This window comes from Patagioenas fasciata, chromosome 11, assembly GCF_037038585.1.
Source record: "Patagioenas fasciata isolate bPatFas1 chromosome 11, bPatFas1.hap1, whole genome shotgun sequence".
NCBI lineage: Eukaryota > Metazoa > Chordata > Aves > Columbiformes > Columbidae > Patagioenas > Patagioenas fasciata.
Window position 1 is genome coordinate 24,867,513 of NC_092530.1, and position 23,209 is coordinate 24,890,721.

At 47.6% G+C, this 23,209-nt stretch overlaps 1 protein-coding gene across 1 annotated transcript in view; it reads left to right on the forward strand.

Annotated features, from left to right (window-relative positions):
* LOC136106059 (gamma-aminobutyric acid receptor subunit gamma-4) overlaps positions 1–21,266 on the forward strand; it is a 39,961-nt gene extending 18,695 nt beyond the window's left edge. The window contains exons 4-9 of the mRNA XM_065846082.2: positions 7,849–8,069; positions 8,661–8,743; positions 10,159–10,296; positions 11,813–11,965; positions 14,244–14,446; positions 15,539–21,266. Coding sequence (XP_065702154.1) covers positions 7,849–8,069; positions 8,661–8,743; positions 10,159–10,296; positions 11,813–11,965; positions 14,244–14,446; positions 15,539–15,832 — 1,092 coding nt within the window. The 3' untranslated portion in view covers positions 15,833–21,266. The remainder of the gene's footprint in view (positions 1–7,848; positions 8,070–8,660; positions 8,744–10,158; positions 10,297–11,812; positions 11,966–14,243; positions 14,447–15,538) is intronic.
* Positions 21,267–23,209: the final 1,943 nt, after the last annotated feature.

Consider the following 23,209-nt stretch of genomic DNA (forward strand, 5'->3'; position numbering starts at 1 on the left):
TGAAGGTGGTTTGACAGAGCTCAGCACCTGTTGGAAGTGAGTGGTTCTCACAGAGGAGGCCAGATTTAGGAGAAGGTTGTAGTGGTTTTTGTGCTCCTTATATACCTGTGCTCCCTGAGCTCCTGTGACTCGCCACTGTAGAAGGCTGTTGGGACACAGGAACACTGCCTGACGTTGTTAGTCCTTTCTTATCCCCTCTGGTTTTGCATGCTGCTGTGCCGTGCCATGCAACTCCTGCGCTGGAAGGATGCTCCGGGCTCTGACCCACACAGAAAGCAGAGCTTCTATGGCTCCTTCTCTCTGCCACCCGTTCCTTCCTGTCTTGACCTCAAAGCACAGCTTCTGTAGCAGTTTCTTCATCATTACGACTGCAGTGGGAGAGACTTTGTTCTCTTTGCATGACAATCGGCGTCCAGTTGAGATCGCTAGGCACCTTTCAGTCCGCAGAGAAAGGCAATCCCTGCCCTGGAGAGTGTACAGCCTTATTAGACAAAGCAAAGTCCTGTGAGAAGGTTGGAAGGGGGTGGGAAATGATGTGATGTTTGAATAGGAACATTACAAGTGAAGCTATTTCTGTCCGAGGAAGGGTATGGGCAGGGTGGCAATGTCTTTCTTGCTGAGACAGAGAAGAGCAGTGAGCAACAGACCAAAGAGTGTGGAGAGGAACGTGGAGAGGAGGAGTAGGAAAGAAGACTAGAACAGGGAGTGAAGGGAAAAGAGGGGAAATCCAAGAAATCCTGGAAAGATGAAAAAACCAGCAAAGGTAATTGGGCAGTAGATGTGGGCTGTTCAGTCCCTGAGCAGAAGGCTGTACTGGGGTCTGGCAAAGCCAGTGGTGGCCCCTTCGGTAGGAGGTACCAGATTGGAAGCACAAAGACAGGCCCAGTAGTTGGGAGACTGTCCCCATGGGGACAAACTGACCATCCCAGACACCCCTCCCTGGGATTGTTTAGGACTGGACACCTCGAGGGATTAATGGGATCTCCTACCTTCCTTTGCCTGGTACAGGGGAGCTGCAGCAGCTGCCCTCCCAGTCCTGGGCAGGATTAGACTGCCCGTCCCAGTGTTTCATTTTAATTGCTGTGGGTGGCATGGGAATGGGAAGCGCAATTAGAGAAATTCCAGCTTCTTATCTGAATCTTGCCAAGCTGTCCTGAAGGACCAGTCTTAGGGAGTTAATTGTATTCAGTGAGAAGGTTTATCTTCTAGCGCTTTCAAAGGAAATTTCTTTTTTGTCTCATCAAGCAACCCATGAGCTTAAAGGACAAATAAACAAGAGCACCTGCCTGGAGTGCTAAGTATTGTTTTCCAGTTATCCGTGTGCTTCTGTCCTCACCTCTTCTCTTGCCCCACCTGCTTTCTTCTTGCAGCACAAAGTTGCTTCGCACATGACATCATGGGGAGCATTTAAACGTTTAGCAGTAAGGTTTGACACGCAAAGAAGACTTTGGAAATATATGGCTTTGCTCTGCAAGCAGTTCAGGCATTTCTTAGAGATCATGGTAACTGGGCTGCATCCTTGTTTGCATCAGAAAGTGCTTACACATGATTTCCATCCATGTCCTGTCCTGAGTGGTGCAAAAACAAACTAAAAGGAGGCGGCTCGTTCCCCATGGTGCTTTGCATAAAACTTCACTGAAGTGTTCAGTATCTTCCCTTTTAATTAATTCTGCTCCATCTGCATGTAGCATCCTGTGTCCGTACCTCTGCCTTTTCAGTAATAACCTCATCAGGGAGAGCGCAGACAGACTGTGCCTCCATAAACCAGAGTCTGGCTGATGTCATGTCTCGACTCAAGGACTTTCCTTGATCCTTTGGGTAATGACTGTTAATCAGATGCTAAAACACACATGTCTAGGTCACAGGCCCCTGGGCCTCACAGTGGGAGACTCTGTGTGCCGGGGTATGTTCCCATTAAAAGAATAACAGGCACCATGGCAATCAGCGGCTACCCTGGGGTTGCATGTGAGGAGGACAGCAAGTGATGGTACAAGGGAACAGCTCAGAAGAAAGGGTTTAGAAGGGTATGGTTGGCTGTCATGAGTATAAAAGCCTGCATTTAGATGTCCCTGCTTGCACATGCATGGGAACCGGCATGAGCAGAGGTGTGTGGGAATGGGCAGGGACAAATCTCAGAAGCCAGCACTTGGTTTCAAAAGCTCTGTCCAGTTCCCATCTGCAGAAACTCCAAGTGTGAACAAACCGTGATCGGGGAGTTTGCAATCAACAGAGCAGCATGGACAGCATGTCTTGTTTGAAGGCTCCTGGCACAAGCACAGGACATGGTGATGGTTTTTAACAGCAAGTTTGTATTATAAAAAGAACACGGTCTCAACTGAAATTCCCTGGGCAGAGGTGAAAGACATTCAGACAAGGACAGCGCTGCCAGTGTTGCTGCAGAAGTGAAACAGATGGGAAGTTCAGTGTGTCACCTTGAAAACACAGAACATCAGAGCTCTGCTCCTTTCGTCCTTGCACACTCCCCCAGTCACTCCAGCATCCTGTTCAGAAAGCTCTCTGGGGTCTGATTGGGAGAGAGGAGGACCTTGGAAACATAATGATACTTAAATTCTCGTTCTTTTGCTCTTTGTGTTGGGGACACAAGTGAGGAGTCTCACACCACTAACAGGAGAACTGAGAGAAGCCTGATGCTGCCCAACTGCTCGCTGCAGTGGTCAGCATCAGGCAGTAGCCTGTGCTGTCAGTGCATGTCCTCTCTGCTGCTGCCTTGGGAGAGTGCTTGCACATTCCTGCCCGCGAGCTGTGGGGACAAGAAGTTGTGCATCAGATTTGAAGTTTATTCTAAAATAACGTTATTTTATTTAGTTACCCGAGTGTGGGGAGCATCTCCAGAGTTTTTGCTATTATTGAGCGTGTTCCCTGGGATGTAGAGCTGGCTGCTGGGAGCAGCCCAGGGTTTGTCAGAGGTGTTTGCAGGCTGGGAGGGATGTGTGGGATGTTGTGGAGAGTAAAACGCTTCCCTGTGCAGGGCTGTGGGGTGTAGAGCTGCTGAATGCAGATCTGTCTAAAGGGGGGATGCTTGGGCTGACCCCGTTTTGCAGAAGAGGGAGAGACACAGAGCGACCTACCAGCCCATGAAAGAAATACACCCCATTCCTGGCTCTCCTCCAGTAACTCCTGAGATTTTTCCTTGGTTGCAGCACCCCAAAGAGTTTGTCTGTAACACATGCTTTGCTTTGTTCTGTGACTGGCAGCATGGACCCATCCGATTCATACCAGCCCACCCAAAATACTGGCCAAAATACTTCCCAGGAGAGCAGCTTGATTTATGGTACTGCAGAGAGGGATTTGCTTGGAGGCTTAGAGAGAAGGAGGCTCTATGAATAAAGACAAATATCACAACAATAAAAGCTAGAATGAGACTAGGATATGAATTTCTCAGCCCCACTGTCATTCAGGGTTTTTCCAAGCTGTCTCTCCAGCAGAGAAAAATGGAGGAACCTGTTTCCAGGTCTCTGTCTTCTCTATTTGGAGGTTTTCTCGCTGCTGTTGAATACAACTGAAGTTGCTAAAAGCATCTTTAAATGCTTAATTTAATCCTAATTTAGAAAGACATCTAAGACACCTTCATCCCATGGCTTTGCTTCTCACTTTGGCATTTGTCAGAAAGCTGAGCTCTTAAAGAACACAGAGAAAGAAGCTCATAGACGGATACAGAGGAACCATGGGGTCCCAACTCCTCTGTATCCCCCTAATTACATCCTTGACAGGGGGCAGCTGAGCTACACACACAGGCTTACTTTGAGCCATTTTAAAAGGATCTTCTGGCAGTGCACAGCTGTGTTTATTTGGTGTGTGATTCTCTGGGGCCATGAAGGTTTGAGCAGAGTGGCTGGGGCTGGGATGACCCAAGGAACTTGGCTCAGGATAGCACAGGATGAGAAGAGTGTCTGGAGCCCAACTCTCTAGTGCTGGGGACAGGCTGATTTCTGAACCTCTCTATTTTCTTTCGGATTGAAAAATTTGGGATTTTCTTTAAAACGACTTTTCACATGGAAATGCTGTAGCTTTTCTGTTAAACTATGGTTTTAAAATGAAAGGTTTTAAGAGTGCAGTAATATCTTTTTTGTTAGTGTTTTATTTTTTCTTCCAAGTTGAAATATTCTTATCAACTCCATATTCCCTTATTTCCCACAAATGCTCTTTTACAGGACAGGGGGGGGGTTTTCCATTAAATGTATTCAGATTTTTACCATTTTCTAGAATTGGGTTTCCACCAGCATCTGTGGTGCCCACATGAGGAAAACAAGGGCTGATCAGTGATGTGCTGGGCAATGACGGTGACCAAGGGCCAGAAGGGGTGTGCTGGGCAATGACGGTGACCAAGGGCCAGCAGGGGTGTGCTGGGCAATGACGGTGACCAAGGGCCAGAAGGGGTGTGCTGGGCAATGACAGTGACCAAGGGCCAGAAGGGGTGTGCTGGGCAATGACGGTGACCAAGGGCCAGCAGGGATGTGCTGGGCAATGACAGTGACCAAGGGCCAGAAGGGGTGTGCTGGGCAATGACGGTGACCAAGGGCCAGTAGGGATGTGCTGGGCAATGACGGTGACCAAGGGCCAGCAGGGGTGTGCTGGGCAATGACGGTGACCAAGGGCCGGAAGGGGTGTGCTGGGCAATGACGGTGACCAAGGGCCAGTAGGGATGTGCTGGGCAATGACGGTGACCAAGGGCCGGAAGGGGTGTGCTGGGCAATGACGGTGACCAAGGGCCAGCAGGGATGTGCTGGGCAATGACGGTGACCAAGGGCCAGAAGGGGTGTGCTGGGCAATGACGGTGACCAAGGGCCAGCAGGGGTGTGCTGAAAGGCTGAGTTGGACATGAGCCCACACAAGTAGCAGCAATGCTGCAGGCTGTTCCTCAGCATCGGATAGTTTTCAGTGTTTGTCTTATGGGTACTTTATTATTTTACGGCTAAAGTTTGATGTAAAATTGCATGCATGCCAACACGTGTGTGCTACCCCATGTGTGATCCAAGTGGTGCAACCTGACTCTTAGAGCAATTCCTCTTATTTCACTAGCTTCTTCTGTTGAAAACACTAAAAAAGCCCATGCTTTTACAGAGAAGTTAACAACCTCCGTGTGCTGCATAACAGATGGTACAGTAATGTTGGAGGAGTATTTTACAATAACCTTTTTCCTCACGGCGAATTTGAGGTATTGCGAAGTCTCTTTCTGATGCTTGAGAATGAACCAAGGGCAGAGGGAAAGTCCAGGGCTGCAGGAGTTCAAGAAGCAGCACTGCCATAAGTTTCAGGGGCTGAGTTCATCTTGCCAGACTTCAGCTATTCAGCCTTGATCCATCTGAGCTCTTCTAAGATCAGTAAGAGTGTGAGCCATTTCCAGAAGAGAATTTGCACTAGGTTCGTATTAGGGTCTCCCTCTTCAGTGACGGTAGGGAACCCATGGTCAAACACCTATTTTAATCACCTTGGTCAGATGCCTGCAGCTGAGTGGGATCTGATTAATGCTCAGAGAAAGGTCTGAGCACCGTCCCACAGCTGATCAGTGCAGAGCCACCATCATGCAAGGTCCCTCAGCATCAATGCAAACCACATCTGGTGGGAACAGGTGCTAAAGTCTTCAGGAGCTGTTGTGGTTTAACCCCAGCCAGCAAGCAAACACCACACAGCCACTCACTCACTCTCTCCCAGAGAGGTGGGGGAGAGAACTGGAAGGATAAAAGTGCTTGCAAAGGCCAGAGCATTTTTGTATAAATCTTGCCTCAGATAATTCTGAAGAAAATACATTTGTAAATGCCAATATTTCCCAATGGGTTCCCCACCTAGAGACGAGGGAGCCAGCTCAGCTCGTACGTTCTTCCCTGTGAACAGCTGTGCTTATAATAGCCACTGAAATTAGATCAAACTACAGGACAGAGACAATAACAGCTCAGATTTTTTCAGAAGAGCTGAATGACTTGTGCACTACACCTTTTGTAAAGGCTGGCTATGAATAGCAGAAGAGGAGGTCTTTAATGGTGATCCCTTCAGGAAATCTGGGCTTGACAACAAATACTAAACCCCTAGGACAGCTGACCCCTCACTCTCCCAAAATGTTAACATTGGTTATCCCAAAGCTGAAAGCTGAATTTTACAGCAGGATATTTGACCTGAGCAGCCAGCCCAGAAGTAAGATCTCACAAGTGACTCCCGTTAGGAGTTAGAAACTGGTAATGGCACACAACATGGATTTATTATTGCATTTTTGATTGCTTTCTCCTACACCGGAATTATTGCTGAGAAGCAATGTAAGCTCAGGCTAGCTCAAATGAGGTTTGCAGGGCTGGGGGAGAATACATCAAATGTTGTGTTATTTTGGCCCCAACAGCTGGCAAGGAAAAGAAAATGTCCCCATGCAGAATAAAATCAGCCCTTCCCATATATGTGGTTTTCTTGGGCTTCTATTACCCCATCTTGTCTCTGCTGTGCCAATGCTTCTTTGCCTGGCTGCGGGCTCTATTTCACTGCTTCACAACTTGATCCATGCCTTCATCACCACATACCCGATGTCCACTCATTACCCAGTGCAATCCAGAGCAGTCAGACGCCGGAACGGGCTCTCCCCACCTCCTGTTTTCAGGCAGTGGCCAACGCTTGTGCTCTTGACTTTGGGGGCTGCTGCTATCCCATTTCTATGTCTCCTCATGTCTGTTTTGAACGAATTGTAGAGGCAACACCATCACTTTGAACATATTGCATCTGTCCCAATTTAGACATATGTCAGGACCTCATCCCCGTCACCTTTACTTATCCCTGTGTCTAACCAGGGTGAAGGATCAGTCCAGAGAGTGACTCAATGACCTGATCTCATCCCCATGCACGAGATATTTTAGGTACAAATCACTCATCACCGGTTGGCTGACAGTGGAGCAAGGGCAAGGAAAATGAAGCGGGCAGTTGTGCAGTGCCCTGCTCTGCCTGCCTGGGCAGGACATGCTGTCCAAAGGAGCACCCTTAGAGTACCACAGCTATTTTAACAGCACGCTGTAGAAGTCAGCTCCGAACCAGCAATGGAGGGAGGATGTGCTGCAGTCGTAAAAATTCCACCAAGACAGATCAATAGAGGGAGGAGAAGAATGGGAGGGAGAGCTGAGCAAAGTCAGACATTGTTTGTCTCTGCCCACAGGAGAGAGGGAGATGATGCCTCTGCGATCATGGGGTTTAAAAGGAGTGGAAGGGAGCAAACTCCAAGTCCGAGAGGTGCTGTCAGGAGCAGGTGACAGCCTTTAGTGTGGGCTGGTGGAACTGGATTTGGGGGGCTTGTTCAGAGAGCCACTGAGTGCCAGACATGCTCCTGTACAGCACTAATTAACGCATTCTCAGCCAGGCTGAAAATAATAAGGAGCAAATTGACTTGCAGTAGCAAGCAGCGGAACGATGGGGTAATGATGTGGGCTATTGCCATCCTGATCCAGACAGGTGCTGCCTCCCAGAAATGCTGTTTATAGGTGAGCTAGGACACCCTGTCTCTCAGCAAAACTAAAGGTCCTCATTATGGTGGAAACTCTATTTTCTGTCTGCAAAAGGCTCAGGCTTTTGAAATTGTCGCTCCAAGAGCTGGGTCCATAGCAGCCCTGCCCCAGCTTCCTTCTCTAATCTTCAGCAAGGGGTATAGGTCCGAAAACCCTAGTGCCCCAGTTGTGTGACATTGATCCTGAGCTAAAGATGAGTCTGGAAAGCTGTCAGTGGTCACTGGCACCTGCTTCCAGACTTAAAAAGCAAATGTTCCAGCTATGACTCCGAAATGGTGGCTTGCAGAGCAGAGGCCAGGGCTCTGCTTTGCCTGAATCCCTCTCAGAAAGACATGCTCTTCCTTCTCTTTTGCAGGAATACACCATTGATATCTTCTTTGCTCAGACATGGTATGACCGGCGTCTTCGTTTCAACAGCACCTTGAAGGCCCTCACACTGAACACCAACATGGTGAGCCGCATCTGGATCCCAGATACCTTTTTTAGGAACTCCAAGCGGGCTGATTCCCACTGGATAACCACTCCTAATCAGCTCCTCCGCATCTGGAATGATGGAAAAGTGCTCTACACGCTCAGGTACATCCAGCAGGCACTGCAGCTGGCGGCTGAGGTCAGGGAAAGATGAGCTGGTCAAAGTAGAGGAGGATTCCAGGTATCCTGGGACATAGTGGAGATGTCTCCCAGTGCTGATGGGAGTACACAAGCCGTGCTGGTTACAGAATGGGCTTCCTCTTCCCTGGATGAAGGCTTCAAAAAAATCAAACTGGTTTTCCATATCATACCGAGAAAACAGTCAAACCTACAAATGGTTTCCTAAACCAAAATCCTTTCAAAGTTTATGTTGGTCAGTCCAGCCATTTGATACTTATGATAACCATTTGGCTTTTGTTCCCATGAATTCTCACTCCCATAAATGAATCTGAAAAGCTCATGAAACAAAAAGGCTTTTTGAACGTGAAAATTCGATCGTTTTTCTCACTTTGAAAATATCCCAACGTATGTTTTGTTTTGCTGCTGTTTTGAAATGTTCCTGCAAACAGACTGATTTGCAACAAATTAGTGTTTCTGTCTCAAGGAAGTGAGCATCCCTCTGTCACACTGTGATCTTGGAATCAAACCGCCGTCACCAACACAAAATCTTGATCTCCCTCTCTCTTCCTCTCTCAGGCTGACAATCGAGGCTGAATGTCTGCTGCAGCTGCAGAATTTCCCAATGGACACTCATTCCTGCCCTTTGGTTTTTTCCAGTTGTGAGTACACATATTTTTAAAATAGGTTTGGAAGCCAGGCAGAGAAACCTCAGTAGAATAAAACTCTTCTGGGAAAACCGTCCTCCCTTTTAGCTACATTTTTCACCTAGTCTCTATGGCTCTTATCCTTTGCTATTACCCATTATGCCCTGGAGCATCCTTTTACTCCTGGCCTAGCAGAGGTCTTCAGGGACAACTCACAGCACCTCTGAGTTGCTCCTTAATTTGAGTGGATGGTTGGAGGTGATTATTTCACTGACCTTCTGGTCATTCTGACCTACTAGACAGAATGTACCCCTTCAGGTGGCACCCGTCCTGCCTTGCATCTTCCCACTTCTGCTGCTTTCTCAGGGGACAACTTGGCTTTCCAGACCTGAGCCCAGAGACAAGCTCACTTTCTGCACCCAAGGCCATCACAAAAGAGGGTTGATAAGACCTCACCTCTTAGTTTTCACTTGTCCATTGTCATCAGCAAACAGGGCTGCTGATGTTGGCACATCTTCACTGGTAATTTTGCAGGGAGCCTTTCTGCACCAAGACATTCTTGTCCTCATGCGTTGGTTGGAAATCTGATTTAGTCATCTTAGCTCGGGTTCACATCTCCTGCTTCCCCTGCCACTGAAGAGACGGAGCTCATGTGGCTCTGAGGTGCTTCAGTGGGAGGCAGCATGCTGAGGAGATACCATCCTCTCATCTCCCGCCATCCCTCATTCTTTGCTAATTAATAGTACATGCCATAACTGCTTGATAATTAGAAGCAAGCATTTAGTTAGCTGCCAAGCTCTTGCTCCTTCCCTCCTCTGAGGAACTCTCTTGTAGGTGTTGAGGTCCCTACTTCACAGTAGGCTGGTTTCTTTGTCAAGAAAGCCAGAGCCAGAAGAAGCCATGCTCAAGCCTGCAGGAGCCAGGTCTCCTTCTCCATGAAGAATGCATCCCTTCTTTTCCATACACAGATCAGCTCCCAGGGCGAGAGGTACAGAGATAGTCAGACCAGCCACAGCTATGTAACTGCCTGTGTTGGCAGCTCTGTGTTCCTGCCGTACTCATGCTTGGGAAGGGAAGGTAGTGGCCCCATGCTCCCCTTAGGAGCTAAAACTCTTAAAGATTCCAGGCCAGGTGAGTCCTCATACACCAATTCAAGTCTCCTTCCCACCAACACAGCCCTTAGAAAGGCTCCATTTCTATCATTGCTTTTCCCACCCCATGGATTTGGAGCAGCCCACAAGGGGAGATGCTGTCCCTACTCCCACTGCATGCAGGGATGCCTAAACAAAAGGCGTCAGAAATGCTTGCCAGAAAGCTTTGTGTCTAGAAAACAGCTGGAGTGAGATGCCAGTGCTTTTGCAGCCAGGGTGGTGAATGACTTTGAAACACATGACGTACTCTTTCATTTATGTCCCTGCCGCCTTTCGCAGATGGCTACCCGCGCGAGGAGATTGTCTATCGCTGGAGGCGCTACTCCATTGAGGTCTCCGACCAGCGCACCTGGAGGCTCTACCAGTTCGACTTCACGGGGCTGAGGAACACCTCGGAAGTTCTCAGGACAGGGGCAGGTGAGGCAAAGGGAGGCAGCCCACAGAAACATGTTTGAGACCTCGTGGGAGGCAAAGGAGTCATCAGAGAGGTCCACGGTGGTGGGCAAGGAAGGTCACAACAGCACAGTTAGAGAAATGTAAAAATGAAGGGATGGACTAGAGGGAGCAGAGGTGATAGAGATGAGGGGTGAGGGGAAGACAAAGCAGGGGCAGGCCAGAACCACTGATATCCGTCAACTGTGGGGTGACAATGCTGATGTGAATGGAGCGATCCCTAATCGAAGTGTCAGGAGAGAGAGGAGATGGAGCTCAGATCCCCTTTTGCTGCACTATGTGTGTGCTCTGTGATCCCTGGGTGATGCTTATAACTGGAACAGCGGTGGGGAAATCAGAACTTGAAGGCCTCAGTCTTCCCTTATGTGAAGTTACGTGGGGCTGGTGAACACCTGAATTATGCTTCAAGAGACAGGAATAAGGCTGAGTGTGTGAAGAAACCAGGGAATGGAGGCCCTTCAACTTCTCCTCCTCATAATAGCTCACATCCCCTTTCGCTCCCACAGACAACTGAGAAACGCCTCTTTGGGTTCCCGCAGGTAGGGTGAGCTCATATTTTTAAGCCCTCTGAAGCAGCAAGTTCGGGTAGTTCTCCTTCCACTCTGCAGAAAGCTGCTGTTGCCAACACCAGCACCAGCGTCTAACCGGAGTAGAAAGGCAGCACAAACTGGGAGAAGAAGTGGTGCAGTGAAAGTGTGTTAAACGCACCAGTGGATGTCTGACATTTGTAATTCTCTTTTTTTTGGTAATTGCCTGCAAGCTCCATCTTAACTCTAGAGCTGTCGGGTGGCTTTCTTCCAATACTCACTAGGAGCCTCTGAAAAAGAGGAAGAACCTCAGCTGTAAGTTGCTAAATGAGCAATTAGGATGTACAGCACCACATGCCTTTTCCAGGGGCAGAAGCAGGGTCTCAGTGAAAGCGACTGAAGGACACTTCCATTGTCACAGCTCAGGTAGTTAGTTGGCAAGCCAGGCCATGTAGCCTGTTACAGCTAAATAGCTTCTATAGAAAAGAAACCCTTGCAGCAATCAGCTGAAGATGAATGCTCTCTAGTTTCTTCCCTGAAATTTTTCCAGTGTGCTTGAACACACAGCCAGGCCAGTATAAATGCACCCTCGTGACCACATAGCCAGACAGGCAGACAGCCAGTTGGGCAACCACAAAGTCAGCTATTAAATTAATCACAAAGACGTCAAGTCAGACAACTACAGAGCCAGCCAGGTAGCCACAGAGTCCACTAGCCACAAAACCAGCAAGACAGCCACAATGCCAGCAAGTCACCAAACCTGCTCAGCCAGCCACACGTCTGTCTGTGAAGCTAACAACCTGGGCAACCACAAAGCCAGAAACAAAACCAGCTAGCCAGGCACTTAAAACAAGAAAACCTCATCAGAAACACTCCAAATTCTGAAAAATTGCTGATTTTTGCTTTAGGAAGTTACATGCTATGATTCCAATGTCTCTGATGCTTTTTCCTAGGGGAGTACATGGTGATGACAGTTTCTTTTGACCTAAGTAGACGTATGGGTTATTTTGCCATTCAGACCTACATTCCCTGCATCCTGACGGTTGTTCTCTCCTGGGTTTCCTTCTGGATCAAGAGAGACTCTACACCAGCCAGGACATCTCTGGGTAAGAGATGGGTTGTTGAACTCTGCAAGGCTAGCAGACTAGCACTGGTGGGGTACAAAATCTCCTAAAGCACTCTGCTGTTTTCTGGTATTATTCAGCTTATTGGAGGATAGTCCATAGGGCATCTTTCTGTGTGTAACACCATCCTCAAGCTCAACCAAATCTCTGGCTGTGCTGGCTTGGACTAGTGGATTATTTCAGGATAGCACAACACTCATATCTTGATCTGAGACCTGAGCATAATCTTTTCCAAGTTGACAATGTGGTATTCTCATGTGCCAACAGGGAGAGGGAAGGGGTGAGCTGTGTCACTGCAGCGTTGGCCAAAGGGCTCCTGTCACACGCAGGTGATCTGCACTTCCTCATGGCTTTTCAAGGGTTCAGTGTAGGACCAGTGACATAAAGCTTGTAGGGTGATGAGTGAAGCTGTATCCACAGAGTCCCAGGGTCTGGCAGGATGCAGAATGCTGGTAAGTCCAGCCTTTCTCTGTCAGTCACACCACACTGGGAGTCCAGGACGTGGCAACAGCTCTGCCTATTGTTTAGATTTTCTCAGCAACCTGCGGTGGCTCTTTGAGGCAGGAAAAAGCTTATGTTGATTGAATCCCACTCTGGTAGGCACTAGAGAGGTCTTTATGAATCTTTAATGCTCTTTGGCTGTATCTGCATTTTGCAGCAAGCTCTGCTTCCCAGCACTGTCCTTCCCATCAGCCCCACTGACTTTCCCTTTAATTGGAGGTAGCGTTCCCAGCCTTGCCTGCAGCCTCTGCAGGGAGGGAAAGGAGAGGCGAGGGGCCAACAGCATCAGGCAGGACTATTCAGAACCCATCCATTATGACCATCTCTCCCCACCTCCCTATCAAAATCAATTTATTCGGTGCTTATTTTGAGAGCAGGAGGAGAAATGGGGTGTCATTTCCAATGGAGGTGAGGCTACGCCATGATCCGTGGCCGGGAAAGGAATGAACAGCAAGAGGCAAAGTGTTCTGAACAGCAAGGGGCAAAGTGTTCTGCACAGCAGACTCCACTATGGTGGCTGTCTCAAATAAAACAAAGGCAAGTTTCCCCAGGAGGGGGGCCCTTCTCTCTGGGAAGGGACCTCAGCACATCAAGAATAATGTATTCTCTCCACAGCCCCTGTTGTACTTAATACAAATGATCCCTGGTACATTTCAAGCCCATCAGCCTACATTAAGGAGATGTAAATGGGACCGGTTCCATTGGCATTTCAAATATATGGGAAGTCACATCGTATCTGCTAATGCAAATATAGCAGGAAAATATGAAAATCTCTTGCCGTGCTCCCATCCAGAGCCATTGGGGTGACCCAAAGAAAGGGTGGCAGGTGGATTTAGATAACTGTTAAAGAAGGAAGAGCAGGCGGAGTTTCTGTTTCTTTTCCACAACCTAAAAAAACAGTGGATAAGATCACAATACAGAATCACAGAATGATAGGGATTGGAAGGGACCTTGAAAGATGATCTAGTCCAGTCCCTCAACTCTTGCACCTGATCCTTTGTTGGCTCCTGATCTCTGGAAACAGATCTGTGAGTACTACTGCTGCTGCAAAAACAATTCCAAGCCCCATTCAAGCGGTGGTTTTAAACTAGAAGAGGGTAGATTCAGTCTGATTGACCTGACCCAGTTGAAGGTGTCCCTGCTTATTGCAGGGCGGTTGGACTAGATGACCTTTGAAGGTCCCTTCCAACCCAAATTATTCTATGATAAGCTTTGCATTAGGCTAAATTCATCCTGGGAAGCAAATGCACAGAGGCAAAGGGAACAGGGGCCTTTGTCTTCCAGCTCTGGTTCACATCAGACAGAAACAGCAGTCCTGTGTCATCTGAGACATTACCATGCTTATTGTTGACTCAACCAGCCATCACTGACTGAATCCCAACTCACCCATTGCCTACCCAAAGCCATCCACTGAGTCTTAGTGCCTTTTAGCATGTCCTTCCTTTGGACGCTCCCCCCAGCATCCAAACCGTTGTTCCTGTCTACAGCCTTAAGCAGAGCTCGAGTTCCCCACTCCTTTACCAGTCCACATTGATGTCCTGTGTGATGAGTGGGTTTTGAACAGCTCTTTTTCCATGGAGCATTGTTAGAGGGGACCTCAAGGCCAGAGTCTCTCTAAGTAGAGCAAAAATAGGACCAGGCAACCAGGGGAATTTCTCTCCCACGAGAGAGGAAAAATGGGGATGTTTTGGGGGCTGGATACATGTAGAAGACAGAAGTGCTCCTCTTCATTACTTAAACCAGCTCTTTTCTCTCCCAGGTATCACGACTGTGCTAACAATGACCACCCTGAGTACCATCTCCCGCAAGCACCTTCCCCGTGTTTCCTATATCACAGCCATGGACCTCTTTGTCTCTGTGTGCTTCATCTTCGTCTTTGCAGCTCTCATGGAGTACGCTACACTCAACTACCTGGTGGGAAACAAGAAACCACTTGAGCACAACAACAGGAAAGCCAGGCTGGTAGGTTGAAGGCGCCAGGTGAGATGGATGCTGTTAGAATCATAAAATATTTAGAAATATCCCTCCTGAGCCTCCACTGGAAACTGCTGACATGGTTTAGTGTTTGACCCGTACTATGTTCATAAGGTCCTCAGACCACTGTATGTGCTAGGTCTGAGCACCTGAAAGGTGAGACAGCATCAGAAAAAGCAGCTGAGGCTCCCCTTGAAACAAGGAGGTCCCTGTCAGTGCCAGGCACACCGTGATCTCTTCAAAATTGCTGGAGAGCTTATCAGTCTAGTTTAGGATGACTCACATGACCAAATGTAAATGTCTACTTTAAGACAGGGTGATCCACAGCCAGGTTCTTCACCTCTACAGATTTGTTCTTTGTGGATTACAGAGGTATCTTAGGTCACAGAGATGCAGAAACTTGCTTTATTTTGTGGTCTGTCCACCAGAGGACATCATGAGTGTGGGGACAGTGAACTCAGAGTGGTCATCATCCTCTTGAGATCTGCCCAAGCTCATGGCAGATACTGCTGTCAGACACATCAGCTGAAACAGGCCTCTGAATTGGGACAAAACTGAAACCAAAAAAGACAGATCTCTTCTGTGCCAGCCTCATTTCCCAGCATGGGTGGAGAGAACTCTTCCATGAGGCTGATATGTCTCTTCCCCTGGGCCAAGAGGTTGGGAGTCACACACAGGCTTTCCCCAGCTTTTCTCCAGCAACTGACGGCAACCAGAAGACATATCTGGACTGTGTGCTGTATCCAGAGACAACTGAGCTGGGGGGAATGAGGGAAGAGGCTAGCACAGCTGAAACCAGACAGGTCCTGCTTCTGCACTGTTAGTGGCAAAGGTGGGGAATCAGAGCAATTAGATCTTTGCTGATGAAGGCTACACCCTAGAGTGCCAGGGATGAAACTCACAGTCATACAGGGAGGTACCAGTCCCCACAGTATGCCAAGGTGGTGATTTACAGCCACATGCATTGAACTGTGTCTATGCTATGAAATGATCTCTTGCCAATTTGATGAGTTTTGGTTTCTAGAACATGTTTTCTTGCCTTTTCTTTCCCTTTAATCCACCTACCCCTCCTCATTACAGCCACCTGCCAGTGCACAGGTGATGCCGTCCTTTACTACCATCAACATCAACAACATCATGCACTGGCCCACAGAGATAGAGGAAGATGAGGATGAAGATCCTGGCTCCCCATGCCTGGAAGGAAAGGAATGCGAGAGGTTCTTCTGCTGCATTGAGGACTGCCAGACGGGAATGTGGCGGGAAGGGAGGGTCCGCATTCACATCTCCCGCCTGGACTCCTACTCCCGTGTCTTCTTCCCCACTGCCTTCCTGCTCTTCAACATTGTCTACTGGATTGCCTATCTTTATCTCTAGCCGTTCTTTGTCCTCAGCCGGACCGGACTGGAGACCAGCAAGACGGGCTTCTCAAGGAACATAGAGAACAGCATCTCTTCCATCGTAGTTGACTGTCGGTCTGAACAATCTAATCTGGTGATTCCCTCTTTCTGCTCTCTCATCTCTTCTGAGAAGAACCAGACAGCTTTTTTTTAGCCTTCTAACACATCTTTTTAGAGAATCTACCTTTCCCAAACAACTCCCTCTCCAGCACCACCAGCATTTTACTCCTTGTAAGATTGCCCAAAAACATTTTGTTCCCATCTCAAACATTAGGGATTTTGTCAAAAACAAAAAACCTTAATGCATTTCATTTTTCCACCCAATCTTACTCCAAAATTTCATGTGAAGTGATGGCAAATGGAATTTTCTGCATAGTTATTAAGACTATGGAAGAAATAAAGTAGATCTTACAACTTCTGTACCAATTCAACCAGAATAGACTTTTTTGGAGTGCTAGAGGCTTGGTAAAGCCAGACAGAAAGAAGTGTGAAAGAGAGCAGCAGGACAGCTTTCCCACAGTAGCTAGGCTTGGCTAAAATGTTTTGAACCTGTCCAGAAAGCTGACAGCGGCACGGACAAGGATGGAGTAGCTGCAAGTCTCCACCAGCTCCCTGTAGAATATCTGGGGAGCGTTCCTCATGGATCACTCCACTTGTTATACCAAGTGGCACCCAAGGCATCCACCCACATTGCTAATTCTCATCAGATGGCGGTAAAAAGCACTTCACAAGTATGAAGGGCTCATCTACCTTACTGGAGCAGATTTCAGGGCCCATGGTGACTTTCGGCTTTGTGATCAGTACTTTGAGCAGGCTATGGAGCTTACATTGGGCATAACTAAAAGAGGGAGAAAATCCTTACGCTACAAAGACCAGAAGAAGTCTCATGAGCCAGGTGTGAGGCGGCTTTCTTTGGCCCGTCTCGTGTGAGCTGGGTCCTGCTGTACCATGCATCATAGCAGGGCCGTGTTCTCCTTCACAGCAACACCTGTGGAAACCATCAGATCTGTGCTTGGTCATAGGTGCTAACCTGAGAAAGGGGTACTAGAAAACAAAACAGGATCAGCTACCAGTGCTGCACCCACCAGTAGTGGGGAGAGGGCGTTCCTGCAGCTCGAGTGTGTTTCCCTGCTTCTCCTTTTATTTTTAATTTCATACAAGACAGTTCACTAAGACTTCACTATGGCTTTTTCCAGTTCCCAACAATGTTTGTCCCTTTTCTTCCGGAAAATCAGGAAATGGAGCGAGTCATCCTTGGTGTTTCAGGAAGGTCAGACATAGTAAGATGGTTCCTTATGGCCCATCTTAAAGGGCTAGAGAAATGCATAACACGGTCTCAACTGGGAAGAAACTACATGAGGTACAAGAGGAAATTTAGGCTCAGGATCCATAACGTGTAAATCAGCTGCATCCCCATTTATACCAACTGCTGATGCGGCCCACAGCATGATCGCGAAAAGCGATGTGCCGTTAATAGTTACTTACTGCGTAAATTACAAACAAAAAAGAAATTTTTAAAACCAGCATGTTTTAGAAACAATTAGCACTTAAAAAGCTTGTCAAGAGAATAAAGCTGGCAGGGTTGCAGAGAAAAAGTTAGGAACGGCTGGCTCACAGCACAGCTAACAGGAGCAGGAGGTTTTACATATTCTTAGAGAGCAATGTGATCTGGTTTAAAGATGGATTTTGACACTGTTAAATCTGATCTGAGTAATGAAGTGTCATGTTTAATTCATTCATAAATACATCCTTACCTTGGTTCCAGAGGAGCAGCTAGACCGCCTAATTAAGTATACAATAGTACAACACTCAGCTAAGTATAACCTAATGGGGGTCAGAACAGCATAGCTCTGCAAGGGGAAATTGTGCCTGTCTAACCTGTTACAGTTCTTCTTTTAAAATACCAAGTAAGAGATAAAGGTTACCCAGAAGCATAATTTGCTTAGCTACTCCGACAGCTTTCGAAAGGATGGAAAGAAATTATGGCATGTGGTTCTAACTGAGGAAATTGATTTAGCAAAAGAATTATTAAGGAGGTTCTAATTAGAGGAAATTAACTGAGGAGAGGGGAAAAAAGAATTGTTAAGGAGGCTCTAATTAGAGGAAATTAATGTTTTAGAAAGAAAGTCACAGAGAGGGAGAAGTCTAAGAAAAGAATCAAAACAACTTCCAGACAAGGAAAGCTGCCGACTCCCAGCCAAGCAGGTTGATGTTCTGCTCCTGATAGCAAAGCGCTATTAGATGTAGCAACAGAAAAACCTCCTATGACTCAAGCATACACTGATGGGGAGCTGTATTGAACAGGGTCCTGTCATCTCTGTGGGGAGACAAAAGGAAAGAGCATCCTATATTAAAACTGGCCCAGATTACAGACTCTGAGCAAAGCCTGTCTTCCCGCATCAGAAGGCAGTTGCTGGCATGTGCATGGGAAGAGGAACCCCAATAGCAAACCAGTGCCTGTGCCAAACATGCTCATTGGCAATACAGTGGCATAAAAGGTGTGCAGGCAATGTAGGTTGCGATGAACACAGGCAGCAAAATGTGGAAGGGAAGCATCTGAGAAAGGGATGGTGGAAGGCAGAACTTAACACCTATGTGCAAAGGACTCCGAACATCTGCAGTTCACTGTAGCTTTGAAGTACTCAGAAGCCTTGATGGACACAGATGATCGTCATGGGCACCAGAGTACAGACATCAGCACTAAGAGCAGCAGCTTGTTGAAACAGACCTTTTATAGAATCAGTCAGTAGAGAAGCAGAGTGTACAAGAGACCTAAGAGGATGACAGAGCCTTGGGCGAAGTAGACTTGCAAGATTATAAGATTTCACCAAAAAAAAAAAAAAAAAGATAAAGCCAACACACACCTAGGTAATTTAACCAATGATGGAGGCTTTAACAGAGGAAAATAGCCTAGTGTGGGCTGGAGCACAAAAAAGCTGATTACTAAGGCTGGGGAAGGAGGAGGGAGGGGGCTTTTTGGCTTAGGGAAATCTGTGCCCATCATAAATAGCTCAATAAATAAAGGCATGCACAAATTCAGTCATGGTTTGAAGTTTCTGCAGTATCTCAAAAAAAGGAAGCTAAGAAAATTCCACCATTTTCTGGAACTACTTTGCAAAGCTCCACTTTCTTGAAAAATGGTTTCCCTGCTACGAGCAGGGAATTCAAGGCACAGAGACATCCATAGCTGTGTGCAGCCCTGCTCAGCAAGGCAGCCAGAACAGAGCCCCACTGGTCCCCTGCTAGAGCAGCACAGACCACAGCCCAAGAACATAGGGTTGAGTCGAGCTGTGCCGGGCAGGAGGGACAGAGACACCTGGGTGGCTGCGCCGCCTCCTCGTCTTATGTAGGTTTCAGCTTTCCTCCCCACACAGAAACTCAGTGGAGGAGCCATGTATTGCCACCATCACAGGTGAGTTGGTGCTGGGCTTCCTCACCTCCTCCCTGCCCTTCCTGGGGACAAGTGAGTCACCTTCCCACCCCCAACACCTACAGAAGACCTCTGTCAGACAACTACTGCATTACAAGTTTCCTTACCAGTGGCTGAAGAGCGTCTGATGCTGACTATCATGGCTGATCCCGTAGCAGAACTTACATCCAAAGTTAGGGAACTTTGCTGTGAACAGGGTCAGTTCCATGTCTTTCTGGATAATCACCTCTATAACTTCCAGGATGAAGCCGATGATGAATTAATCTGCCATATCTGCCTTTAGGCTCTGCTCCAACCTGTGGACATATGTCCTGTTTCAAATGCCTTGAAAACTTCATGCAGGAATATAAATCTGTCCTGTGAATCAGAAAAGACTCTCTTTCCAGCAGTGCCACAAGTGGCAGAAAGTTCTGCAGCTGAAGTGGTATCACTAGAGACTGCAGAGGCTGGACTGGTCAACCCATCTTTTGAGGAGGCTGAAGAAGACCTTCCTAGGAGAATTAGAGTTATGGCTGAAATGAAAACAACTGAAATTCACCAAGAAGACACAGCAGAAGAGTTGAGGATGAGGATAGCCAGGGGTAAAGACACCCCACTGGGAAACGTTCAAGAAGAATTGCAGGATTCCGTCATTGCTGCAGATGAATAGCACCTGGGGACCATATTCTTTAAGTGGATGGTGTCAACGTCAGCAGTGTGGCTCACTGCCAACTCTTTCCTTGCTGTACCACCCAGGGCTCAGTACCAAGTCCAGTTCTCTTTAATATCTTCATCAATAATAGGGACAAGGGGATCAAGCACCCTCAGTAAGTTTGCAGATAACACCAAGTTGAGTGGGAGCGTTGATCTGCTGGAGGATAAACAACTGCTACAGGCTGGATTGATGGGCTGAGGGCAGTTATATGAGGTTCAACAAGGCCAAGTACTGGGTCCTGCACTTGGGCCACACCAACCCCAAGCAACACTACAGGTTCAGGGAAGAACGGTTGGAAAGCTGCCTGGTGGAAAAGGACCTCAGGGTGCTGGTTGGCAGCAGCTGAACATGAGCCAGCATGTGTCCAAGTGATCAAAAAGGCGAATGTCATCCTGGCTTGTGTGGCAATAGTGTGGCCAGCAGGCCCAGAGCAGTGATCATCCCCTTGTACTGGGCACTGGTGAGGCTGCACCTCAAACCCTGCATTCAGCTTTGGGCCCCTCATGACAAGAAAGACATTGATGTGCTGGAGAGAGTTCAGAGAAGAACAGCGAAGCTGCTGAAGGTCCTGGAGCACAAGTGTTACAAGGAGCAGCGGAGAGAACTGGAGCTCTTTAGCCTTGAGGAAAAGAGACTGAGGGGAGACCATATTGCTGTCTACAACTGCCTGAAAGGAGGTTGGAGCATGGAGGCTGTCAGTCTCTTCTCCCAAGTAACAAGCAACAGGATCAGAGGATATAGCCTCAAGTTGCACCAGGCGAGGTTCAGATTGGATATTAGGAAAAAGTTATTAACGAAAAGGGTTATGAAGCATTGGAACAGGCTGCCCAGGGAAGTAGTTGAGTCACCATCCCTGAAGGTGTTTAAAAGATGTGTACATGTGGTGCTTTGGGACATGGTTTAGTGGTGGACTTGGCACTGCTAGGTTTACAGTGTGATTTGATGATCTTAAGGGTGTTTTCCAACCTAAACAATTCTATGGTTCTAACATCTGGCTCATGATGGGGACTGGAAATTATTATCTCAGCACTCGTGTTTTATCGCTTTTGTTTGAAAGATGCAAGGAATTCAGGAAAAAGTTTGATTTATCATTTCTCTGTCTCCAATTCCAATCTTACCCTTGCATATTATGCCATGTAAGGCACCATTTTTAGACTGTATGCTCTTCAGGGCAGGGACTCTCTTATTGTGCGTCTGTACAAGGACTAGCACACTACAGCTTGATCCTTAACTGAGATTTCTGGATGCTACTTATTACAGATAATAAACAACAGTATGGACTACCCATCTTCAGCACCACTGTCTGTCGACACCTTGTAAGAAGGCTAACAATTGTACCTCATTCCCCTCCTGATGGGGTTACTGGAGCTGACTAATGTTTTTATTTTCCCAGAAAAATATAGCTTGTTGGAAAGTGGGGAAAAATGTTGGCCTGATATTTTGAGGGTTGGTGGGCGATTTTTCTGATTTTTTTGGTTTTTAGTAAAGAAAGACAGAAGCTGCTTCAAATCAATACTGCACAGAAACTCTCTACCATTTAAAATCGTTGTTTCTAATGCAAGATAGACCCTTGCTTGGTCCACTCAGTCTGTTGCCATGTTTCCCCAAGTGTTTTTGGGGTTGGTTTGGCATTAGTATTTGGCTGCTGAATCCAGCTCTGGGCCCACACAGCCATATACAGGAAATCTCACCCTTTGCTCCTTTGGAGAAGCATTCATTAGTCATGCCTGATGTGACAGAGAAATTAATTGGCCTCTCGCTATCCCCCTGCCCAAAACGCTGTTCGTCTCCTTCAGGCTGTGTCCCTCATCATGTCCTGCACAGCCCCACCATGCTGCCAGCACCCCTTCAGCCTTGAAGCTCCCCTAAAATCTCCCCTAAATGCGCAATTTACCAAGGGAAGATGGGAGCACTGATGTTAATGATAAAGTCCCCTCTCCCTTAAAAACACCACAAGACCATCCTAGTACACGAAGCATTGCAGGAGGCCTGCCTGAGGATGGCCTGCCACCCAGAAGACCCCTCCACCTCTCCCGTACAACCTATATGTGCTCCATGAACTTGTCGGGGGATGTGTCCCCACCATCATCTTACTGCACCCACTACATGGAGTAGGGCTGAGCCGTCTCCAAGAGGCGGCAGCCCACGTCACCTCCCACCTCTTATATTTCCTCCTCTTAATCTTTCTTAGGGGGTTTATTTCATGGGTTTTGTCCTGCCACCCACCCCGTCTGGGGCCACCCAGGGTTTTCCCAACACCCTAGGGCTCAGATCTCACCCTCCCTCCCCTGTCACTGTGGAAACCATTAGGCTGCAGTGCTGCTGCAGGTGCTTGAACTATAAAATCATCGTATTTCTAATATGTTTGCTTTTTCCCCTTTCTTTCCCCACATTTGGGTGCCCATGTGCCGTGGGGCAAAGGGCCTGTTGTCTCATGGAGGAGCTTCCTGCAGGCACAGTTCACATCAGCTCAGAAAGGGAAAACGTCCCTCCTCTCTGCAGCACACATTATATCCCTTCAAGCTTTGACAGTTTCCAAAATGTTAAAAACAAGAGATGGTGAAGGTGGGGAGAGGAGGGAGAAGATAAAGTTATATTAGTCCTTACTTTTTATATTCTTAAAATACATTCATTATAACTTTTCTTCCTCTTAGTGCCTCAGATTTATAGGCTTTGGGAAGGTTGAATTTAAGGAGAATGAACGTGGCCAAAAATGCTTTAATATGTGCTCCATGGGGCAAGAGGGGAGACATGAACACCTCTGCCTGCACAGCCCCAACGTGGTTGGGATGGGAGCTACCGATTTGTTGTCCCCTCTTAGAGAAATGGCATCAATTGCCCAACAGCACAGCACAACTTCTGACAGCCTATTTGGGGCAGCAGGTACCGGTGTGAAGTGTTGGGGTATAACAGGGCTAGGCTCCCAGTGTTCCCATCAGACTGGGTGAGGAAACCCAGGAGCCCAGGGGTTCTGGGGATCTTACCCCTCTCTCCTTGTTTTTCCCCCTTCTCCCCATATCTTCCTAAAAAGTGAAAAACAGAGTTCAAGTCTCATCTGTCCCAGACACACTTCTGGCACCATCTGAGCCCCTGTGACAATAACAACACCGCAGGATGGAAGAGAGCAACCGAAGCCTTAATAGTTGCTGTAAGCAGGTCGGCATAGCAACATCTCCAGAGAGAGCTCTCCATGGGGTCATTTCCATTCACTTTAAAGCCCACTTGGGCTG